Source organism: Nannospalax galili, unplaced genomic scaffold, assembly GCF_000622305.1.
Source record: "Nannospalax galili isolate Female #2095 unplaced genomic scaffold, S.galili_v1.0 scaffold159, whole genome shotgun sequence".
Classification (NCBI taxonomy): domain Eukaryota; kingdom Metazoa; phylum Chordata; class Mammalia; order Rodentia; family Spalacidae; genus Nannospalax; species Nannospalax galili.
In genome coordinates, this window is record NW_008343239.1 from 2,050,286 (window position 1) to 2,074,583 (window position 24,298).

The window sequence follows — 24,298 nt, forward strand, 5'->3', positions numbered from 1 at the left end:
GGAAGCTTGTTTATCCTGTTTGCAGATGGGTTGTGTCTTCAATATGCTCTGAATAACAGCTTTGGAAATGTAATCATGAGAGAGAGAGAGAGAGAGAGAGAGAGAGAGAGAGAGAGAGAGAGATCTGTGTATGCTATGTGAGTGCAGGTGCCCGAGGAGGCCAGAAGAGGGACTCTGATGCACTGGCTCTGGAGTTACAGGTGGTTGTGAGCTGAACTTTTGTCCTCTGCAAGAACAGCAAGTACTCTTAACTGCTAAGCTATCTCTCCAGCCCCCAGTGTTTAAAAATATAAACATATATAAAAATATAAGAACCGCCAGGCATGGGGGCTCACATCTTTAATCCCAGCATTCAGGAAGCAGAGGCAGAATGAGGCCAGCCTGATCTACATTGGAAGTTCCAGGTCAGCTGGGGCTACAGTTCAAAAACACAGACAGTCACAGTCTTAGAAAGAGCAGAATATCATTGACCCTTGGTTCTTAGAAATACTTCCCAACACCCTGTCAGAAAATACCTCTTGATGTCTCTTGCCTGAGAGACAAGTCTCTGGACAAGGTGACAGAGACTCTATGTTATGTTGTGTGTGGGAAACAAAATTTAAAACTTTCTATGTCATCTCCCAAGGCATTCTGGTTAGGCAGGAGCAAAAAAGGTTAGAAGTGGCGCCTATTCAGCTTTACCTAGACTGAAGGAGGCAAGGGTTCTTATTAGTAAATTATCCTAAAGGGTTCAATCAGCTTAAGACCTATGGGTCTTTTAAAAGTGTGACCGTGACCATAGCCACATGGAAACAGATTCCATTTTTCTTGGTTTGGGGCCCCAGAATTTGTGTGCCGAGACTGGGTTTGGGCTAGGATAGAAGGGAGGAGAGGCCTTTAGAACCCCGTGCCCAGACAACAATTCTGCCCCTATTCACGTGTGACTCAGCCTTTCAAACTGATCCTGTGAAGAGCCGCCACTTTCCCACACTTGGTCTTCTATCTCACTTTTAGAGGTTAAAAAAAAAAAAATCGTTTGGTTTCCAGCCAAAACCAGTCTTTGATTTTATTCCAAATTATTGTTAGAAGGCTAATTACATCTGCGTTCTCAGCCTGACTTCCTTAAGAATGTGAAAGAGCCCTGTGGGTGCCAGGTGAAAAGTGGTCGTTCCAGAAGGTAAATTTGCCCTTGGGGCTAAGGGCCCTTTCCACATTTCCATATTCACGGGTTAAAAGAAGCAGGGGCACCTTAACTTCTGCCTTTTATATGTATGATTCCGGTTATTTGTGTTACAGTCTCAAAATTCAACCTATGTTCAAGAACACAGATTTAAAAAATGATGCAGATGCATGTTTAGTAACCTAAAACCTCTGCGTTTGACTTCTTGGCTTAACATCCTTCACATAAGAAAAAAGAGCCCACGTTGATACTGCATGCTGTAATGCCATTTTTTTTTTCTTATAGAGGATGTGGGCATTTAAAAGTATTTTATTTATTATTTTTATCTTATGTATGAATGTATTGCCTGCATGTAGGTAGATACACCTGTGTTGTGCAATGCCTGCAGAGATCAAAGAAGGCGTTGGATTCCCTGGAACTAGAGTTACAGATGGTTGTTAGCCACCATGTGGGTGCTGGGAATCCAACCAGTCTTCTGCAAGAGCAGCCAGTACTCTTAACCACTGAGTCATTCTCCAATCCCAAGGATGTAGGCTTTTTAAAAAGATTTTTTAATTTCTATTTTTCAGAGTGTGTGTGTACCCATGGAGGCCAGAGGCCTTGGATCCCCTGAAGCTGGAGTTGCAGGAGGTTGCTGGACACCAGCAATGGGTGCTGGGACTCAAACTCTGGTCTGCTCTAAGAGAAGTGTGGGCTCTTAATCCGGAGCTACCTCTCCAGCCCTGCTTCTTTGTATTTGTTTTTAAAGCTGTTTAAATTCCAAGTTCAAGCTGTCACATTTGAACTTGGTCTCAGCTTATTGGCTCACAGCCTGTGTGTGCCAGTAATGCCACCTTGCCCTTTCCTGTAGTTGTGGGGTCAGAGAGCGGGCAGCTCTCTAGATAGCTAGTGCTCCTATTGGCTAGCCACGCAAATTCCAGGGACATAGATAGGATTAAGTCCTTCAAAGAGGATTGATTCCTCAGTCCTCCCTCGAAGGAGGATCAAACACTCTGGTCTAGTTTTGGAACAAAATAAGCTCCTGGGAAGGAGAAAGTGCCTGTTTACATAAGTGTGTGGCCCTTCCCAAAGCTGTCTAGCCTCTTTTCCTCCGCCATCCTGGGATGGGTAGGCTGAGCTCTTCCCTTGACGCAAATGTGGGGTGGATCCAATTCCACCACATCCCTTGGATCAACCTTCTTGGTTTTCCTAAACAGGGTCACAACCCCAAACCTCTTGTAGCTTCCGGTGTCTAATGGATAAACCCACCCAAGAAGTGAAATGGTGTTTCGATAGAGAAAGCACTTGTGGAACTTTTATCTGCATACTCTCCCAAAGCTTAGGCCCCAGAGGATTAAGGTAATAAAAACTGACTGCATTGTTGCAATTTGCTTCTTATCCAGGAAACAAAACGTCCCCACTCTCAACGTTTCAAGCAATCCCAACCCCCTTTCCAAACTGTCCCAGGCAGAGTGGGAGATGGGGAAATCCGCTGGGATGGGGAAATCAAACTTGGGATGTACTTGTTAAGTCATAAATTCAAAGGGATCTGGGGGCACTGTGGGCCGATTTCTATTAATAGGAGTTAAAGCTTCTGCAGACATTAGAGATAATGCCCTGATCGTCCCGTGCAAAGTTAACTCCTTCTGGGCTAGCAAGCACAAAAACATGTCTTGTCAAAACAAGAAACAATCATGTACCTATGCACATACCAAGGTTTAGTAGGGCTCCCCTTAATGCCAGACTCCAAGCACAATTCCCCTTGAGGCGCAGGGGCAGCGGGTGACCTTTGGGTGTCAGCTCAGGTTTGCCACGCATAAGGCTAGAGCCACAGCCGCCAGGAGCACGGCGCTGAAAACGGTGGTGGCTAGGGCCTTATTGGGATCGCAGGGCCCCGAGCGTTCCTGTACGGACATCCGGGCGGAGGACGCACCAGCGCTGACACTAGACAGGAGTTCTGCGCCCGCCGCCTGCCGGGCTTGCACTGTCCAGCGGGGCACGTTGACTTTCATTTCCATGTCGTCGATCATCTCGCCCACCTGAAGGATCTCGCGCTCAAGCTCCAGCAGATCTGCGACGTCGAAGCCACCCTCGGCCTCGTGCCGCTGACTGCGTGTGCTCAGGGCCCGGGCCACCATCAGGGAGGAGCCACCAGACACGCCGGTGAGCACGAGAGGCCGCCTCGGCGCGTGCAATGGGAAGGCGGTTCCCAGCGCCAGTGCGCGTTGCATGTCGGCCTCCAGCAAGTCCAGGCAGCCGGAGAAGGCCACCCAGAGGCGCTCAAACTCGGCGCGATCCTCCGCCACCAAGCTCCGGTCGCGCAGCGCCACGGTCAGCCGGGCACCAGTGGCCACCGCCAGCTCGCGCGCCTGCTGGCGCGTCTTCTGCAGCTCCTCGCGCAGATCCTGCGTGTCTGCGGAGCCGCCCACGCTGAGCACCAGGAGATGGTAGTACGCCGTGGTCTTGTTGAGCGCATCCAGCAGCGCCTTGCACTCTTCCCTGGCCATCGCGGCCCCCTCTCACGCCCTCAGCGTCGCAGGTCGCCTCCAGCTGGGCGTCCCCAACTCTTCTCATGGCTTTGCGGCTTTCCCTCGACCGAACCCTCTTGGGGAACTCGCGACGTGCTCCTCGGACTACCCACGCGGAGAGGGAATCCCGTTAGCTGCCTCCCATCCGCTGGTGCATCCTCCCCAGACGCGCTCCGGGAAACACGCTGTGTCTCTGCACGACCTTCGCCTCCACAGCGGGTCCCAGTGAAGCCAGCGGTACAGATCCCATCCTTGATCCTCCCCACGTCGCCAAACTGAGCGCCGCGCCTTAGCCACAGCTCACAGCCGCCTAGGCTTCTCCTAGGACACGCCTATTCCCTGCTTTCGGGCTAGGCGCTCCCACTGCCAGGACTAGAGGTAGGCGGGGCCCAGCCCGGGGAGGTCACGTGTGTGTTTCCCTCGCTCCTTTCCCTGCATCCCATTACAGCTCCAGAAGTTTGTACATTGCAGATTCAACTTTTTCCTCTTTTGCAGATGGGGAAACAGGCCTAAAAGAGGGCTTTAGCTCATGCGGAGCCTTTGCAAGTGAGAAGAACCGGGGACACTGAGTACTAGACCCTGTGGGCAAGTGAGTGGTGTGCTGCGTACTGGCCACTTTGTCCTGCAGCACTGGCATTGGCCTGGCAGGATGGTTCCCTAGTTGGGGCTCTCCTGAGCCGCTGTTGAGCCACATTTCAGGCACCCAGCTTGGACCCCACCCCTAGTGTCAGCTCTGCCCTAGGTCCCGCCCTCTCCCATTCTGGGCACGCGCACTCAGTGACTCTGGGAGGGGCTAATTTGAGTAAGGAAGCGCTGAGTCGCCCGAGCCCCACCCCTGGCTGGGCTGGACTCGATGATTGCTCTAAGTACTTGTCACTCTTGGGGAATGTGGCCTGTCATTGGGCAGACCGGGGACTCTGTGACGAGGCTCCACCCAACGGCGGAGTAAAAGGGTGGGCTGTAGAGTCGAGCCACCGCACCCGGGTGGTGGGTACCGAGTCCCTGCAGAGGGTCCGGGAGGTGCTTGTCGCAGCCCAGAGGTGAAACTATGTAGCCTCTTAAGTAAGTGTCCTCGGCGGGTGTCCTCTCCGGCCTCCCTTCTCTTGGGGAGCCGAGGCCGGGCGGGGCCTGGGAGCGGAAGGGGGAGGGCCTCTTTGCTAGCAGCCTGCGCCCCAGGCTGGGCAGATGGGCCCTGGGGTCCCTCGCGGACTGGGCCTCCCTTCCCGCGGGCTCCTAAGCTGCCGGCAGCAGGGCGCGCGCTGCCCACGATGCCCATTGCGTCCAGAAGGATGGAGAGGCGGCGCGGACAAGGCATCTTCTGACCCCGCGGCTTTGGGACAGGCCGGGATCCTGCGGAGTTGGGACTTGGGGGGAGACGAGGGGCCGTCGCTCACATGTGGTGTGACCTGGGCAGTTCCTGGCGGCCCGAGGAGATGCGTGGGAGGAGGCTGCGTGTGCAGGTTTTGTGGTCCCCGCGGAGGATGAAGGCTAGGGGAGATCCCTGTCTACTTTACGTGTGGCGAGGTCTCCTCACCCAGTGGGCAGAAATTACTCTGGAAAAAACTCTTGGGTACTGGGAGACTTTCGTCCTCACGCCTAAGTTTGTTCAGTTCTGACTGGAAAATCGACTGCCCTTCTGCGCGCGCCAGGCGGTGCCCGTCGGGCTGCCCCTCCAGTTACAGGGGACGCGGACCCTCCCAGCCCGTCCTAGGCGGTGGGAGCAAGTGACACATTTAGGAATTATTCAGTGACAGAGGGGTGGCAAGAGTGGAAGTACTATTAGGGTACGCGGGACGTGTAATATGTTTAGGGGTTCCGTGGAGAGAGGAGTCTGTTCATTAAATGGTGTCGACTTCCCACTTATCGTAGGGTGCAGCAGCCCGTATTGTATTAGCATTTTGAGGCCACCCCCCCTCCAGCCCCTGGTGTGGTGATATAGCAACGAGGCAGCCAAGAGGGTCTAGAGCCCTGAACCCCAGTACTTGCTGTCACTCAGGTGTCTGTCCTTTAACTAGTTCAACTAGCCATTTGCAGCCAGGGCTGGCAGCTGTGGGATTTGGTCATTCTCTGGGGAGGAGGGTGGCCCCTATTGACCGGGCCACAGTGGGTCTTGATAAGGGAACAGTGAGTGAAGGAGGAAGCATAGCTTTGGGAAGTTTTAGGGACAGTGCAGGATGATGAGGCTGCAAAGGTGGACAGAGGCCAGGCTGTAAGCACAGAGGAATTCAGCTGGTGGGGAGCAGAAGGGAGATGGAACACCACACAGACCCCATGTTGAGTCACTTGGTTGTGGTTTCCCAGCACAGGTGTGAGATCTGGGAGGCAAGAGGTGGAGGATGGGAATTGGAGCAGCCCTCTTGGCCAGCAGCAGCCAGGGTCTTGAAGTTGGGTAAACTTAAACTCCCAGCTTTAACTTCTCACCTGAAATAACCCTGCGGGCAGTTTAGGTTGGGGTCAAGGTCGAGGCTGTGTTGCCCTGATGCCAGGCAGCTGCAGGTTCTTTTGTTATTGATTGCCTGTGTCTGTCCTGTGTTGAGGTCACTCCCTGTTTATTAGCTGGGGACATCAGGCTGGTGTCCAGTAACTTTACCCTCTCGTAGAGGTGCTGAGGGATGTGACCAGATGACGATAGATACCAGACTTACGCAGGATCCCGTCCAGACAAATCTGCACTAATGTTTCAGGAGGTTGCTGGAGACACTAACTGATTCTCAAAGCTCCTTTCTGCCTGAGCTTCTGGCAGGGAGATGGGTGCATGGCCATTCCAACTCCAGTTACAGAAGCAGGAAGATAGGGTGGCCTTCTGGGTGGTGACTATGTCCCTTCAGACTTGCCTGCTCCCTGCTGATTCCACCCTACTTCTGGGCCTGGGTAGCTCTAGGGCTGCGTATTCTATCTGCATATTCCAACAGTCGCTGTGTTTGTTCAGCTCTGAGCAACTTATTGTTTTGGACCTTGTGCCTTTTTACCTGCACCACTACTGCCTGGGGTTAACCCTTCACCCACCTGGGAGAGACCGCTGCCCTCTACAGACAGCCAAGGGCAGGGTTGAGTGCTCTAATGAGAGATTTTTAGACTGGTATGGCCTGGATCTAGAGCTGTTACAGGCTAGAAGGACACGCATGACTAAAAGGCATACATGATGTCCTCACAACGCTTCTACTGGTACTAAAAATAGTCAAATAGAAAGTTTGCCTTTCTCTCATTTTTCCTTTTGAATCCCAGATCACTGGAGACTGTTGCTTATCCCTCAGAGAGTGTGCTTGATTAGGGACCTGGAGGGGCAGAAGCAGTCACAGTGGTGACATTTTGACAGGGGATGCGTCTCTGGGAGGTGCAGACCTCTTGTGTTCGGTTCTGCTAAGCAGGGCTTCACGCTGTCACCAGATGGTCCCTGACTAACCAGACTTATCCGGGTTGGCAGGACGGTTGAAGACCACAAAACCACATTGCACTGGGCCTTCTGTGTCCTGTAATGTTCAGTTTAACTTGAGGCCCCAGGGGCTCACTAATTCAGAGTAGCCGCACATTCAAGGGTATTTGGCATCTCTGGCTAAAGCGACTGATTTTTCTTTTAATTATCTTATTATTTGAGCTCAGGCAGACATGGGTTTGTTTTTGTTTGTTTTTTTCCAAAGGCTCTTTTGTTTTCTTATTTCTCTTTTATTTTTCAATTTTTTCCTTATTTTTATGTGTATGAGTGTTTGTCTGCATGTATGTAAGTGTACCACATACATGCAATGCCTATGGAGGTTAGAAGAAGGCATTGGATCCTCTGGAGCTAAGGACAGATGTTAGCTGCTATGTGGGTGCTGGGAACCAAACCCAAGTCCTCTAGAAGAGCAGCCAGTGCTCTTAACTACTGAGCCATCTCTCCACACACCCCCCCTTTTGTTTTTTTAAAGAAGTCTTAATTAGGTGCGTATGTGTGTATGTGTTTGCACTGGTATGTGCATATGAGTGCAGGTATCTTTACAGGCTAGAAGAGGGAGTCAGAGCTCCTGGAGCAGGAATTACAGGTGGTTATGAGCTGCCCAACATGGGTGCTGGGAACTAAACTTGAGTCTCTGCAATTGCTGAACCATCTCTGGAGCCTCGTTTTGTTTGTTTTTAATTCTTTTTGTTGAATTTTTGTGTATTTCATACAGAAAATCTCAATCTTAATCATCTTTATACCCCTTTACCCACTGGCATCCTCCCATAGTCCCCCCACTGGAATTCATACATCTGTCATTTGTTTTAAGGCTTATTGTGTCAAGCTAGTGTCCCCAGATATCCCTCAGTGCAAGTTCATCAACTAAGGTCTAGACAGCCTATCTAGAGTCCCTCACTTTAGGAAGATCAGTTCTTCCTCACCCAGCAGTAGTCAGTTGCCAATATTTCAACTAAGATTGGGGTCAACTGTCCATTTCCCCAGTTCTATGCTGGGTTCTTGTCTGCTTGAGTTTGAGTGAGTCTTATGCATGCTGACACCATTGCTGTAGGTTCCTATGAGCAGGGTCCCAGGAGCTTGTAAGACTCTATATTTATACACCTCCTCCCTGGCCCTTACAATCTTTCCACCCCTTCTTCCACAATTTAAAAGAGAATTCACTCCCTAGTTTTATAAGAACAAATCACTTTTCCTTGTGTGCTGTTTTAAAATTAAAAAGCAAATTTTATAATTTGTTTGTTTGTAGTGCTGAGGATGGAATCCAGAGCTTTTTGCATGCCAGGCAAGCATTCTACTATGGAGCTACCTCCCCTATTGAAAACAAATTTAAAAAAAAATTTATTTATTATTTTTATTTTATGTGTATTGCCTGCATGTAGATAAGTGCACCCATGTTGTGCCAGTGCCTGCAGAGGACAGAAGAGGATGTCAGCTCCCCTCAATCTGGAGTTACGGACAGTTGTTAGCTGTCATGTGGGTGCTGGGATTCAAACCTGGGTCTTCTGTAAGAACAACCAGTGTTCTTAACCTCTGAGCCATCTCTCCAGCCCCCAAAACAAATTTTTTTTAAAAAATTAATTTTATTATTTTATGTCTATGTTTGTATTGCCTACATATAAGTGCACCCATATCATACACTGCCCGTGGAGGTGAGAAGGTGGCGTCAGATCCCCTGAAACTGGAGTTATAGACAGTTGTTAGCTGCTGTGTGGGCACTGGGAGTTGAACTCAGGTCCTCTTGCAAGAGCAGCCAGTGCTCTTAACTGCTGAGGTGTCTCTCCAGCCCTGAAAACAAATTCTTATAAATAAACTTACCATAGTAGTGTTATTTTTAAGCATTTATCCATATGTTAAGATTTCAACTCTGGCATTAGGCACCAGATTGTACACAAGTATGACATATTGTTTACTTGAGGATGCAGAAGTTGAGAACAGTGCTGGACAGAGCTCTTTAAATGAACGCTGTCCACAGTGTGCTCTGTCATGGGGACTCGGTTAATAACAGTGTCTTCTATCTTTACCTCTCCAGTGCTGGCTGAGACCCTTGTATGTCTATACATTTCATTCCCGTGACCTGAATGTTTAGATGTGGTGTTCAGGGCCCTTCCCTTACTGTTCGCCCATCACTATGCTTGAGAGCCCCTTACCCTTGCTAGGAAGGAACTCAGGGACTTTAGAATATTAGGCCAGCACTCTACCACTGAGCCATACCCCTGTGCTCGCATTCTGATGACTTCCATGGATTCATCATCTTATTTAGTGAGCAAAAATAATTTTTACTGTTTTTTGTTTGTGTGTGCACCTCCCAAACCCTGATACTCCTCTAGTTCCCTCTAGACATACCACCATCCCCTTCCCTGGTCATCTTTTTCTCTCTGGTCTCACCTCCCATCTCAGTTATTTGTTCCTCTTTAGACGCCTACCCTCTTCACCTCCGCCCTGGGAGTGACAGTTTTGGTGCTCTGCCAGTGCTGCGTGGTCGTCCCTAAGCCTGATCTGACCACATTGCACATCCTGTTTCCTCAAGTACTTTTTATCCAAAGCATCTTTTTCCTTCACACTCTGCCACATAGAGCCAGCTGTCAGAAACCAAGAATGCTGTTTTCTTGTGACTCTGTCCCAGCAAAATGGCATTCTCTAGTTGTTCTGTTAGGACTCACGAAAAGATTAGTTGGACTCCAGCAATAATTGAATTCATCAATTTAAATAACCTGAATTGTTTCAGGACTCTCTCTGGGGCCCAAGAAGGGATTATTTGCAGCTGTTTTTATCAGGCTCTTCTGCCTAAAAGGATTTGCAGGGAGCTCAGGCTCCTCCTTCCATCAGGCCTCAGAGAGCCTGCAGTCAAGACAGCTCGCACTGGACTAAGGGGTTCCGCGTGGGACCTGGGTGGCTGGCTGGCTGACAGGCAGATTTTTCCATCTGGGGAAATCAAAGTTCGGTCATGTCCCTTTGTGGCTCATAAAATAACCCTTTTCCAGGCATATTCGTTTTACATGATGAACACAGTTTAAGGCATCTGCCATAGAATAAATTTTGATAGCTGTGTAACCTTGAATTAGCCAGCTGAACCTGTTTATTCATCTGCAACCTGGAGCTACAAATGCTTACTGAGTTACTGTGAGTGTTAAATGGGATGATGTATTGAAGTTACCACGGTGCCCGAGACAAAGATGTTCTCCGTGGTGGCTGCTTTTATCATTGGCTATGAAGGATAGAATCCATAAATGCATTTATGTATACAGTTCTGGTGTTTTCCAAAGGAAGCATTAGGGAGCTTTGTTACGTAGTGAGAGCTGCACTTTCACAGTTGCTAATTTTTTTCTTTTTGGAGAGAAGGCTTCAGGTTCAATTTCAGGGAGTTTTAAATAACACTTTTTTTTTTTTTTTTTTTTAATTAAGACTCGTGTCCTGGAGAGATGGCTCACTGGTTAAGAGCACAGGCTGATCTTTCAGAGGACCTGGATTTGGTCTCCAGCACGCCACACATAGTGGCTAATAACCAGCTCCAGTTCCAGGAGATCTGATGACCTCTTCTGGCTTCCATAGGGATTGCATTCATGTGATGCCCATATATACATGTAGGCAAAACACTCATCCACATAAAAACAAATTAAAAAAAGAAAAAAATTAAGATTCTCCTTATGGAAATTCGATGCTGTTTTCTAATTAAAATAATAAGAAGCTGAGCATTGTGGCACATACCTACAATTCCAGCATTTGGGAGACAGAGGTAGGAGGATCTGCAGTTTGAGGCCAACCTGGACTATCTAGTAAGTTCCAGGCCAGTCTAGGCTATATAACAAGACCTAGCTCAAGAAACCAAGGGTTCTGGGTTCTAGTTCATTGGTGGAATACCTGCTTACCCTGATCAAGGTCTGGGGTTTGATCCCTACTACCATGAAAAAATAAAAAGTCCTGTTTTTCTAAAAAGATGTTTAAGGAAAATGCCAAACGCTGAGAGTACAACTGCTGTGTGTAAGAATGCAGGTGTGTTGCTCAGCGGTGCTTGGCCAGGAGGGGTGGTACACCAGAGTAGCTTTTGAGCTGCCCACCTGTATTAGTTACTTTCTGTGGCTCTGATAAAATGCCATGACCAAATGCAACTTAGTAAGCTTTATTGTATCTTATGGTTCCAGAGGGATAGAGATCATCATGGTGGGGAAGGCACGACATGGTGGCAGGAGCAGGAAGTGAGCTGGCTGCATTTCATCCATACACAGGAGGCACAGGGAGAGGGGAGAGAGAAAAAAAGTGGGGTGAGGCTATAAACCCTCAAAGCCCTCCCCTGTGACTGCTTCCTCCAGCAAGCCTGCGCCTCCTAAAGGTTCCATAACTTCCCCAAACAGCACCACCAACTGAGGACCAAGTGTTCAATTACATGAACCTTTGGAGGACATTTCTCACGCAGACCACCACAGCACCTAACCATGTGCCCTGGCACAGCACTGCACTGGGAAGATGCCTTTTCTTAATATTTTATTTATTATTATTTTTTTAAGTGTATGAGTATATTGCCTGCATGTACATAAGTGCACCCGTGTCGTGCAATACCCGTGGAGGCCCGAAGAGATTGTTGGATCCCCTGGAAGTGGAATTATGAACAGTTGTTAGCTGCCATATGGGTGCTGGGAACTGAACCCGGGTCCTCTGTAAGAGCAGCTGGTGCTCTAACCACTGAGCCATCTCTCCAGCCCTGGAAGATGCCTTCTCAAATTCTCATAAGGACACTTGCTTCAATTCCTTCCCTGGGGGAGCTGTAAACAACATGTACCCTCACCTCCTAAGGTCACAATGACAAACAGGGGTATGATTCCACCAGAGTTCACTGGGGGGAACCAATGAGTTTATTAGGTTTATAGAACAATGGGTGAGAGCTACGAACAGGAGCACCTTAAAGCAGCTGCACTGGGAGGTCTGCACCCAGATGGAGGCCAGTCCCCTACTCCTTGCCAGCCTGTAGTCTCTAGCCTCTCTCTGAAGTCACATACAGTTAGGGCAGAATTGCTTGGATGAGGCTTCCATGACCCTCCTCTTTCCTTCTATGAGGGAAGGGCAGTAGTTAACAAACCCAGCTGTGATGATCTTTTGCAAGCAGGCACAGCTGGACTCCTGAAGATAGTGGCAATTTGGCCCAGAGGATAGTCGCGTACAGCAGACACTGTGTAAGTCAGCAGGAACTGGTGGTACATTGGTTTGCAGTATGTCGGAAGTAGTGAAGGTTTGCATACTTGTAGGAGAATCCTGCAGACAGGCCTCAGACTCTCCCCTTGGTAGACTGATGCTAAGGTGGAGAGGGGAGGATAGAAATCTGATTTTTCCCTTCTGCGCCCATTTCGTGGATTCCTCTGGTAGTTCAGTAAAAGCACACTAGTGTGTGCTAGGGGAGCAGAATCGAGACAGTGGAGGGTCAGCTGTGGAATGTTCTTAAAACATTCATGTTAGTTTGCAGACAGCTAGGGCCTTGAAGTTGTCTCTTTCCTACAGTGAGTTTGACACTGTCCAGTTGACTCCCTTCTGCTGTTGATAGATGTTTTAGTCTTTTTTAAAGTTTGATTTAAAATTTTTTATTTTGTGGATAAATAAAATTTATTTTTATTTTTATTTTTGTTTTGCTTGCATGTATATATGTGCACTTGTGTTGTGCAATGCCCCCAGAGGCCAGAAGAGAGCATCAGATCTCCTGGGACTGGAGTTAGGGACAGTTGTTAGGCACTGTGTGGGTGCTGGTAACTGAGCTGGGTCCTCTGCAAGAGCAGCCAGTGCTCTTAACTGCTGAGTCATTGCTCCATCTCCCAGGTGTTTCAGTCCTGAATCACATCAGGGAAAACTCTGTGTGTGCTCTATTCTGATTCTGTTTTTTTTTTTTTTTTTTCTTTTTTTTTCTTTTTTCTTTTGAGACCCTCAGGCCGGAGAGATGGCTTAGATGGTTAAGAATACTGGCTATACTTGCAGGAGACTGGGGTTTGAATCCCAGCACCCACATGGCAGCTAACAACTGTCTATAACTCCAGTTCCAGGGGATCCGACACCCTCTTCTGTCTGTCCTCTGCGGGCATTGCACAACATGGGTGCACTTACCTACATGCAGGCCATACACAAAAAATAAAAATAATAAATAAAAATAAAAGATAGAGTCTCTCTATGGAGCCCAGGCTGTCCTTTAACTCACTAATAGCCAAGACTGGCCTTGAACTTGTGATCTTTGTGCCTCAACCTATTAAGTGCTGGGATTGTAGGTATGTGCCCACACACCTGATTTACATTGATTTGTTTGTTTTGTTTTTATTTTCCTTTTTTGAGACAAGTTCTCACTATGTAGCCTTGGCTGGCCTAGAACTTGCTGTGTAGACCAGGCTGGCCTTGAACTCATGTAGGTCTACCTGCCCTTGCATCCCCAGTGCTGGCATTAGAGGCATGCACCACCACAATTGGCACATAGATTTTTATTTGATGTGTGAACTTTAACTCTGATGCTAGTTTAAAAAGTTATTATAGCAAATCTACATGTTGTACATAGTCTATGAATGCTGTGTCCAATCTTTATGGAAATTGTAAAGGCTATAGAAGAAGATCTCTAAAGAATCATACCATGTTCATGGATGGTAATATTTGTTATTTGAAAGATGTTGACTGGCCAGCCCAGGCATTTAGGGTAATTCCAATAAAATTCCCAATAAAGGGCTGGAGAAATGGCTCAGCAGTTAAGAGCACTGGCTGTATTTGCAGAGAACCTGGGTTGGATTTCTAGCATCAAGATGGTGATTAACAACCATCTTTAACTCCAGTTCTAGGGGATCTGATGCCATCTTTTAGCGTGACACTAGGCATGCAGGTGGTGCACATGCGAACAAGCAGAACACTCACTCATACATAAAATAAAAATTTTTAAATAAAATTTTAAAAAGACTAAAATATCTGTTAACAGTGAAGGAAGTCAATTGGACAATGTTAAAAGTCCCAATAGAGGATCTGGAGAGATGGTTCAGCAGTACTTACTGTTCTTGCAGAGGACCTAGGTTCAGTTCTCAGGACCTACATGGCAGCTCACAACCACCTATAACTCCAGTTCCAGTGGATTTAAAACCCCCTTCTGGCCTGCAAGGGCACAGCATGCATATGGTGCACATACGTGCAGGCAAAACACTCATGTATAAAATAAAAACAAAACTAAAAAATCCAATGAGATTTTTTTTTTCACAGAATTGATGAGTTTATTCTAATTCACTGTAAAGAATTAGGAATAGCCAGGCAATTTGGGAGACTAAGTAAGAGAGATCTTTCTCTGTGAGATATCAAGACTTATTAGGAACTTATAGGTATGTAAAATGTGGTATAACCCTGTTTTGTCCCATACAATAGTCACTAGCTATATGTGACTACCAGCACATATGAAATGTGGCTAGTGTGAGTTGGGCAGTGTTGTAAAAGTAAAATGAGTCTTAGAGTGTGAAGACTTGGGAGTAAAAACAAAACGTAAAATGTCATTTATTTTAATTGTTTTTTTTTTTTTACACTTATTTACTTTGTGTGTGCGTGGCGGGGGGTGTGCCACACTGTGTAGAGATCAAAGGACAACTTGCAGGAGTCACTCCTCTTATTCTACCGTGTGGGTTCTGGGGATCAAACTCAGGTCATCAGGCTTAACAGCAAGTGCCTTTACCCACTGAGTGAGCTATCTCGCTGTTCCAGTTATTTTAAAAAACGATTATATGTTGAAAATATATTTTGGATAGGTTAAGATATTTAAAATGTTAAAAATCAAGGGCTGGAGAGATGACTCATCCATTAAGAGCACTGGCTGCTCTTCCAGAGAACCTGGGTTTGATTTCCAACACCCACATGGTGGCTGACAACCACCCATAACTCCAGTTCCAGGCGATCCAACACCCTCTTCTGGCCTCTTTAGGCATTGTACACATGTGGTGTCTTTTCACACACGCAGGCAAAATACTTATAAAATAAAAATAAGATTTTTTAAATTTTAAAATCAATTTCAGCTGTTTCTTTTTAAGTGTAGCAATGTAGAAAATGTTTATTATGTATGTATGTGTCAGGCATAGTGACCCACAGTGTTGTCCCAGCTCCTTAGAAGGTTGAGTCACAAAAATCAGATGGTCAACATAGTGAGACCCCATCTCAACAGCACAATAGAAACAAGACAAATACAATGAAATTACATATATAATCATATTTATGTACATGTAATTCTGAAATTACATAGGTAATCGTGTGTATTCTGAACTTATATAAGCAATTGTGTGTGTTTTAATTCTGAAATTACGTATGTAATCCTATTATGTGTGGTAATTCTGTTTCTCACATACGACTTTTGGCCAGCCCTGGTCTAGACCATTGAGTCACAAGTAGAGCCTGGAAACAGGACAGACATACACAGGAATGTGGAGTGTGACAGAGATAGCTCTATCATCTGGTGTGAAAGGGAGAGACTATTCCCCAAATGATGATGGGACAATTAGATTACCATATGGAAAAGTAAAATTACAGTCTGAATTTATAGCTTATATAAAAATAAAATCCAGATGGGTTGGAGAGGAAAATGTGGTAAAGCTTAAGATTTTTTAAAAAAGTTACAGGGACTATATTTGTGCATTGGAGTTGGAGAGCACATGGCTTCAAGTGGCGTTTGCTGTGTTGCAAACCAACCCATGCTTAGTTGCTTACATCTGACCTAATTTCATTATTCCCACTCTCAGGTGGGTTGGCTGGTTGTTGCTGGTGTCACCTGGCTTGTGGGTGTGACTGCATTTTGTTGGCAGTTGGCTGTGCTCACTAGGTCACCTGGGCATCTCTCTCTCTCCTCCATTGGTCTTTTGTCTCTCAGGCTATTTCCCAGCATACTGTTCTCAGAGTACCCAGAGAATGAGGCTAAACTCAAGGCTAAAACTCAGAAATCACAGCCATGTCAGTTCTGTCTGCCAGTTAAAGCAGGTCACAGGGCTGGCTCAGAATGAAAAAACAGAGAAAACTGGGCAAACCTATAATCTCAGAGATCATAGGTGGTGCAAACCTATAATCTCAGAGCTAGAGAGGCTGAGGCAGGAGGATCATGAGTTGTAAATTTCCTGGGCTGCATAGTGAGTTGCTGCTTCAAAAACTCCAACCACTTAGGGATTAGAAAGGTGGATCAGTAATTAAGAACACTGACTGCTCTTGCAAAGGACCTGGATTCAGTTCCCAGCACCTACATGGTGGCTAACAACTGTTCCTAACTACAGTTCCATGGGATCTTCTGCCCTCTTCTGGTCTCCATGAGAACTGCACACATGAGGTGCACTTACAGTCAGGCAGGCAAAACATTCATAAACATGAAAAAAATAAAAATAAAAAAACCCAAGCCACCACTTAGGCTGGTCATGGTGGTGCATGCCTTTAATTCCAGCAGAGGCAGGAGGAGCTCTGAAACTGTCTACATAGTTTCAGACCAGCCAGAGCTACATCTTGAGACCCTGCCTCCAAAGAAAACAACAATGAAACAACAACAAATCCCCAACCAACTAAATAAGCAAACAAAACAAAACAAAAAACAACAAAAACCGTTAAAACAATAACAAACAAACAAAAACCACAACTAAGCAAGCAAACAAACAAAACATCAGTTTCAAAACCCCAGAAGGCAGGGAGATAGACCTCACCTTAAATAGGAGGAAGTCCCTTTGCAAAGGGGACCTGGCAGAGAATTGGCACAGACTTCCTATGATCCCCAGAGCACTGACCATAAAGGCAAAGACTGGCAAATCCAAATGCATGAAGACAAAAATTAAAATAAACCTGTCTGAAAACACCCATTTGGAAAGATGAAAAGTCATAGGCTGGAAGAAATTTGGAACACATTTAACTACCCAGGTACATAAAGAGCTGTAAATCAGGGGGTGGAGAGAGGACAAATGGTTCAGAACCTATACTGCTCTTATGGAGAACATGAGTCCTCTTCAGTTCCCAGCACCCATGTTCAGTGACGTGCAACTGCCTGTAATTCCAGCTCCAGGGCATCTGATAGTCTCTTCTGGCTTCTGCAAACACCTGCACTCACATGTACACACATACCCTAGTTTGTTTTCTATTGCTATGATGAAATACCAGAAACAACTTTAGATGAAAAGGGTTTGTTTCTTTTATACTTTGTAGTCTATCATAGAGGAAGGTCAGGGTTGGAACCCTGACTTGCTCAGCTAGTTTTTTTCATACAGCCCAGGCCTACCTGCCTGGAGATGATACCACCCACAATGGGCTAGGCCCTCCTACACCAACAAGCAGTTGAAAAAAGTGCTTCAGAGCTGGGTGTGGTGGTACAGGCCTGTAGTTACAGCACACGGGAGGCAGAGGCAGGCAGATCTCAGCGAGTTCAAGGCCAGCCTGGTCTAGATAGTGGGTTCCAGGACAGCTGGGGCTACAGGGAGACCCTGTCTCAAAAAGACAAAGAAAGAAAGAAAGAAAAAAAAGTGCCTCATGGATCCGGCCACAGGCCAATCTGACCTGGGAAATTCTTCAGTTGAGGGGCCCTGTTCCCAGGTGATTCTAGTTGTGCCAAGTTTACAAACACCAGCATAATACATAATTAAAAAATAACAGAAATAGCTGAGTGTGCTGGTGCACAGCTTTAATTCCAGCACTCAGGAGGCAGAGACTGAGGCAGGTGGATTTCTGTGAGATCAAGGCTAGCCTGGTCTACATTGAGTTCCGGGGCAGCTGGGGCTACAGGGAGACTGTCTCAAAAAGACCTAATAAGAATTGTAAATCATAAGAAAAAGGCCAATAACCCAGTAGAAAAGTGGCCAAAAGACAGAAGGTATCTTAGCCTATGCGTTTTGTGAGAGAGACAAATGTTCAAGTCATAGCACAGATGGAAACTGAGTAAGTAATGTGTTGATGGTAGAGCTGATTAGGTTGTGTTGTGAGGGACAGCAGTGCTCAGAGGCTTCCTGGGATACACAGTGATCCTGTGTGGCTGGTGTCTGCCGTGGTTGTAGATGAATGCATGCTTCGGTGCTTTGTGTGGGTGCACACTTCAAGGAACACATACAAGCTCTGAGAGTGCTCGTCACATCAGTGTAAATCTACAAAGGAGGAAGCCCTTAAATATAGGCTTTTAGAGGGACTGGGAGTGCAGCTCAGTGGGGGGAACACATGCTTAGCATGCATGAAGCCCTGGGCACAATCGCTTAACACACACACACACACAGAGGCAGTATAGTGTATTAGATAAGTTGTAACACGTTCATGTGTAGGAAAACTACAGCAGAATTCAATGAATGACTATAACTTGAATGGCCCAGCATGGAAACACTGGAAACATGGAAATTGAAAGCATAATGTTAGTTGAAAAGGGTGCATTTCAGGACAGTAACCTATTGGTACTATTTCTATGAATTTCAAAGCCCACAAAACTACTTTTAATTGTCTATTTATGTTTTATGAGTATGACTGTTTTGCCTGCCTGTATGAAAATGTACCCATTTGTGCAATGTCCCCAGAGGCCAGAAGAGGGCATTGGATCCCCTGGAACTGGAGTTACAGTAACACCATGTGGGTACTGGGAACCTAACTGGGGTCCTCCGCAAGAGCAGCCAGGGCTCCCAACCGCTGAGCCATCTCTCCAGCCCGCCCCCTTTTATTGTTTTTAATATCTATGTATTCAAGGCATAGGAGTGTGGACAAGGAAAATAGACCTGCTATTTCAGGGTGATGGTGGTCCAACACGATCCCTTAGCTAAGATGGGGGAATCCCAGTGTACTCTAATAGTCTATTTTTTAAACGCCTGAGGCATGTATGGCTCAAGGTTAAGACTGGTTAAATCTAGACAGTAGATTTACATTACTCCTGATACTTTTCTGAATGGTTAAACTATTTCATTATAAAGGTCCAGCAATGGTACCACATGATGGCACACTCCAGAGGCCTGTGGATCTCTGTGAGATTGAAGCCAGCCTGGTCTACACAGCAAGTTCCAGGCCATCTGGGGCTATAGGGAGACTCTGCTTCAAAACAAAAACAAAACAGACAAACAAGCCAGTGAGATGACTTAGGGTAACCATGCTTGCTGCCAAGCCTGATGACCTGAGCTTAACAGCAGAAGGAGAAAACCAACTCCCACCAATTGTCTTTTGATCTCTAACACACATAGTGTGGCACATGCGCCCCCTCATAAATACATACACGTAATATAATTTTAAAAAGTTAAAAGTACATGAATCCCTGGGAGTGCTGGCACACACCTTCAATGTCAGCTGTTCCAGAAACTGAGGTAGGATCGCTTGAGACCAGCCTGGGCCACATGGTGAGACCCTGTCTCAAAAAAAACCCCAAATTTAGTACGTCCTAATTTTGGTCAGGTATGATTTCTAAAAATATACTTTGCAGCTATGCATGGTGGTGCACACCTTTAATCCCAGTGCTCAGGAGGGAGAGACAAGTGACTGTGAGTTTGAGGCCAGCCTGGTCTACATAGCGAATTCTAGGCCAGCTGGAGCTACCTTGTGAGACCCTGTTTTAAAAAAGAACTGGCCAGCCGAGGACGGGGGTCCATATTCCATAGACCTGAAGACTGCTGCTTACTGCTTTTTCTTCCCTTGTCTCAGGAAGCTCACTCTGACCACTCTGAAGTCCATATGGCTCTGTATGATGAAGATCTGCTGAAAAATCCTTTCTACCTGGCTCTTCAGAAGTGGCGACCGGATTTGTGTAGCAAGGCGGCCCAGATCCACGGCATTGTAAGTGCATTGATCCTGAGCGTTGCCTTCAGGCATGAGTGATGCCAGAATTGTGACCGACAGAGGAGACATGTAGAGGAAGTCAGTTACAAACCTGCTCAGTTTAACAAACCCCTGTGCTGTGTGTTATGTCATGCCTTGAATGTGCATGATCTTCCGGGGCCTACCCCAAGCTGCTGCCTGGAGGAAGCCTGCTGGGATTGCAGCCTGGGTTGTAATCCTTTCTCAAACTCCTGTCGCGTGTCCATGATGAATCATGCCTTCGTGCAGAGTACCCTAGATGGCTATTGACCTCACTTACTTCCTTGTTGGCTGTGAATACTACCAGAGGCAAATACCATGTTCCTCCCCTGGGCCCCAGCAGCCCACATCTGCTCAGTTGGATGCTTACTCCTTTGGAAACAGGGGACATGTGAACTCATGCATAGTGTGATTATTTTATTTATTTTTATTTTTTATTTTTTATGTGTATGAGTGTATTGCCTGCATGTAGGTAAGTGCACCTGTGTCATGCAATGCCAGCGGAGGACAGAAGAGACTGTTGGATCCCCTGGAACTAGAGTTACCGACAGTTGTTAGCTGCCATGTGGGTGCTGGGATTCAAACTCGGGTTTCTGCAAGAACAACCAGTATTCTTAACCACTGAGCCATCTCTCCAGGCCCAGTGTGGTTAGTTTTAAATGTGAACTTGGGGCTGGAGGGATGGCCAGCAGTTAAGAGTGCTTCCTGCTCTTTCAGAGGAGTGAAGTTTGGTTCCCCGCATCCACATGGGGTGACTCACAACTGCCTGTAACTCCAGCTCCAGGGGATCTGATGCCCTCTTATGGCTTCTGCAGTCACTACACACATGACATACACTCACAGATGCACACCCTCACATGGACACAGACACATACACAAAAATAACAGTGGCATCTGGGATCTCTGATTTATGGGGGTGAGCACCCCTCTACATCCCATGTTGTGGGTCTTTCCAGTACTCAGGTTGGGGACTGCATTAGTTAATTTTCTTGACATTGTGACAAACTACCTAACAGAAACCATCTATGGTGAGGCAGAACATCACAGTGATGGGAGCAGCTGGTAGACAAGGTTCTTCACCTCGTGGGGGAAAGGAGCAGGGAGCAAGGATGAGACTGAGGGTCAGGCATGACCTACAGAGGTGCCCACTAGTGGCCTACTTCCTCCAAATAGGCCCCCCTTTCCCAAAGTTGTCAGAACCTAGTAAAAAAGCCACCAGCTGAGGACCAAGCCTTCAGCAGGTGAGCCTGTGGGGGACATTTCGTGTTCAATCATTGATGAGTATCTTCTTATTTTGTTTCCTGTGCTAAGGACAGAAGCCAGGGTTTTGTACATACTAGGCAAGTGTTCTACCACTGAGCCACACCTCCAGCCCCTCACTGGGGGATTCTAGGCAGGTGCTCTACCACTGAGCCACACCCCAGTCCCTCACTGGGGGATCCTAGGCAGCTGCTCTACCACTGAGCCACACCTCCAGCCCCTCACTGGGGGATTCTAGGCAGGTGCGCTACCACTGAGCCACACCTCCAGCCCCTCACTGGGGGATTCTAGGCAGGTGTGCTCTACCACTGAGCTACACCCCCAGCCCCTCACTGGGGTATTCTAAGCAGGTGCACTACCACTGAGCCACACCCCCAGTCCCTCACTGGGGGATTCTAGGCAGGTGCTCTACCACTGAACCATGCCCCCATCCCAGTATCTTGTATGTATATGCAAGTTCATATATGTGAGGGTATATGTGTATCTGTCTGTCTGTCTCTGTCTCTCTCTCTGCATGTCTCTGTGTGTAAATGTCAAAGCACAGCTTTGAGTATCATTCCTCATACCCTGCCCACTTTATTTCTTTATTTTTTTATTTCTTTTGATGCAGGGTCTCTCAGCAAGCCCTCTGTCTCCCCGGTGCTGGGATTACACCCGTGCTCCATCATGCCTAGCTCTTTTGTTTCACATGATTTCTGGGAATTGAGCTCAGACCCTGGTCCTTACTGACTGAGCTGTCCCCTGAGACCCCCAATGTCTCTTTTTAGGTTTCGTTTTGGGTGTTGAGCAGGTTTGTGTGGTCTTTGACCCTGCTTGGGATGTTCCTGGTTTCTAAGCGTTCTGTTCCCTCCTCACCTCATGCTGTGTTTTCACTTCTTGTATCTGGTAGCGTGAGCCTACCCAGGTCAGGCCTCAGAATCTGAGTCGAAGAAGTCTGCCTAGCTCAGGTCAGCCTCGGGTCTTTGACAGCCCTTCTGGAAAAATAGAACTCTTGCCTGATGTCTGCCCTCAAAAGCCTGGTTTTCTTGATGTTCGTTCTGGGTTTTATGATTAGTTTTTGATTCATATGTTTTCACCAGAGTGTTTTCTTTCTTTTTTTTAAAGAAATATTTGTTTTTATTTATGTGAGCGAGTGCGCGCGCGAGCATGTGTGTGTGTGTGTGTCTTTGTGAATGTATGTCACATATATGTGAGGGCCCTTGGAAGCCAGAGGAGGGTCTCAGATCCTTTGAAGCTGGAGTTATAGTTAGTTGTAAGCCATCCTAAGTGGATGCTGGGAACTGAACTCAGGGTCCTCTGGAAGAGCAGCAAGTGCTCTTAACCACTGAGCCATCTCTCCAGCCCAAATGCTTTCGTTTTTCAAGTTTGGATTTTGGAAGCCATAGAGTTCATGATAAAAAATAAATAAATAAATAAATAGAGCCGGGCGTGGTGGCACACGCCTGTAGTCCCAGCATTTGGGAGGCAGAGGCAGGCGGATCTCTGTGATTTCAAGGCCAGCCTGGTCTACATAGTGAGTTCCAGGCCAGCTGGGGCTACAGGGATACCCTGTTTCAAAAAAGCAAAAAAAAAAAAAAAAAATTATATGGTTGGTCATGGTGATGCATGCCTTCAAACCCAGCACTCAAGGGGCCAAGGCAGGTGAATTTCTAGGCCAGCCACAGCTACAAAGTGAGACCCTGCAGTGAAAAAAACCTTAAAGACAGAGGCTGACGACATAGGCCTATAATTCCATCACTTCATAGGCTGAGGCAGGAAGATCACAAGTTTGAGGCCAGCATGTCCTACAAAACAAGACTTTCTCATAAAATTAAATAAATAAATAAATAAATAAATAAAACAGGCAATGAGGAAATCCATATGGACTCTTTTTTAATGTCATCAGCTGGTAAGTGTATTGCTCTTGCAGAGGACTCCAGTTTGGTTCCTAGCACCCACATTGGGCAGCTTATAATCACCTGTAACTCCAGCTCCAGGGTATCTGGTGCCCTCTTCTTGCCTCCATAGGTCCCTGTACTCATATTCACACACACACACACACACACACACACACACACACACACACACATATAATTTAAAAATATTTTAAATTAAAATCTCATAAAGTTCCCCATGGCCACTAATCTGTCTGCGTCAGAAGTTATTAAACGCTGCTGTATGCATGGTACTATATTTGATGCTGGGGATTCAGCAAAGCATAGGAACTCCTCCACTGTCTTTACCCTCACAGAGCTTAGGGTCCAGCATGAGAGACAGTCACACTCTGGTGAGCACATGCTAAGTACAGTGGTGACCAGTGACACAGAGTCTGTATGCAAAGCAGCCAAGTAACAGGGAGGGTCTGACCTACTAAGAGTGTTTACATCTTTGTCCTCTGTATTATGTATTTTTTTATGATTTAAAATTTATTTTTATTTTATGTGTATGAGTATTTTGCCTGTATGTATGTAAGTGCACCACATATGTGCAATGCTGGCCTGGAACTCATTATGTAGACCAGGCTGGCCTCCATCTCAGAGGTTTCTCCTGCTTCTGCCTCCCAAGTGCTGGGATTAAAGGCGTGTGGTGCCGCACCAAGCGCCGCCCCCCCCCCCCCCCCCCCCCCCCCCACCCCCCCCCCCCTCACGGGTTGGCCTAGAATTCCTTCTGTAGCCCAGGCAAGCCTTGAAATTCAAACTTACTATGCCAGGTTCTTGAGAAGTGGCATTACAGTCCTGCCCCACCAAACCCACAGAGGGTGATTTTGAATGAGAGCTTTGCCATCTTGACCTCCTTCCTTTCAGGTATACAGGAAAATGAAACATTTTTAAGCTATGGCATTCTCTGTTTTTTTTTGTTGTTGTTTTGTTTTGTTTTTTGTCCTTTTGAGACTCGGTTTCCCTGTAGCCCCAGTTAACCTGGAACTCACAGAGATCTGCCTGCCTCTGCCTCCCGAGTGCTGGGATTAAAGGCCTGCGCCACCATACCCAGCTTCTGTTTACATTTTTAAAATAGATTAAAAATCATGTTGAAAAAGAAAACCTAAGCTAGCAGGATAACCTGAGTTTCATTCCTAAAACTTAGAGAGATTGTGGAGAGAACCAACTCTTACAAGTTGTCCTCTGACCTCTGGCATACAAGTGGCCAACATGCATACATACACACACAAATAAAAATGCAAAAATGTAATTTAAGAAAAAAAAAAAA

At 46.7% G+C, this 24,298-nt stretch overlaps 2 protein-coding genes across 4 annotated transcripts in view; one reads left to right on the forward strand and one right to left on the reverse strand.

Moving 5' to 3' along the window:
- Positions 1 to 1,728: 1,728 nt before the first annotated feature.
- Rgs9bp (regulator of G protein signaling 9 binding protein) lies at positions 1,729 to 4,022 on the reverse strand. Its single transcript, XM_008839467.3, has one exon. The coding sequence runs from the start codon at positions 3,643 to 3,645 to the stop codon at positions 2,935 to 2,937; it is 711 nt and encodes a 236-aa protein (XP_008837689.1). The 5' UTR covers positions 3,646 to 4,022; the 3' UTR covers positions 1,729 to 2,934.
- A 579-nt stretch (positions 4,023 to 4,601) lies between these two features.
- Ankrd27 (ankyrin repeat domain 27) overlaps positions 4,602 to 24,298 on the forward strand; it is a 67,863-nt gene continuing 48,166 nt past the window's right edge. For all 3 annotated transcript variants that reach the window (XM_008839471.2, XM_017799750.2, XM_029566640.1), the window contains exons 1-2: positions 4,602 to 4,728; positions 19,700 to 19,831. In XM_008839471.2, coding sequence (XP_008837693.1) covers positions 19,730 to 19,831 — 102 coding nt within the window. In that variant the 5' untranslated portion in view covers positions 4,602 to 4,728; positions 19,700 to 19,729. The remainder of the gene's footprint in view (positions 4,729 to 19,699; positions 19,832 to 24,298) is intronic.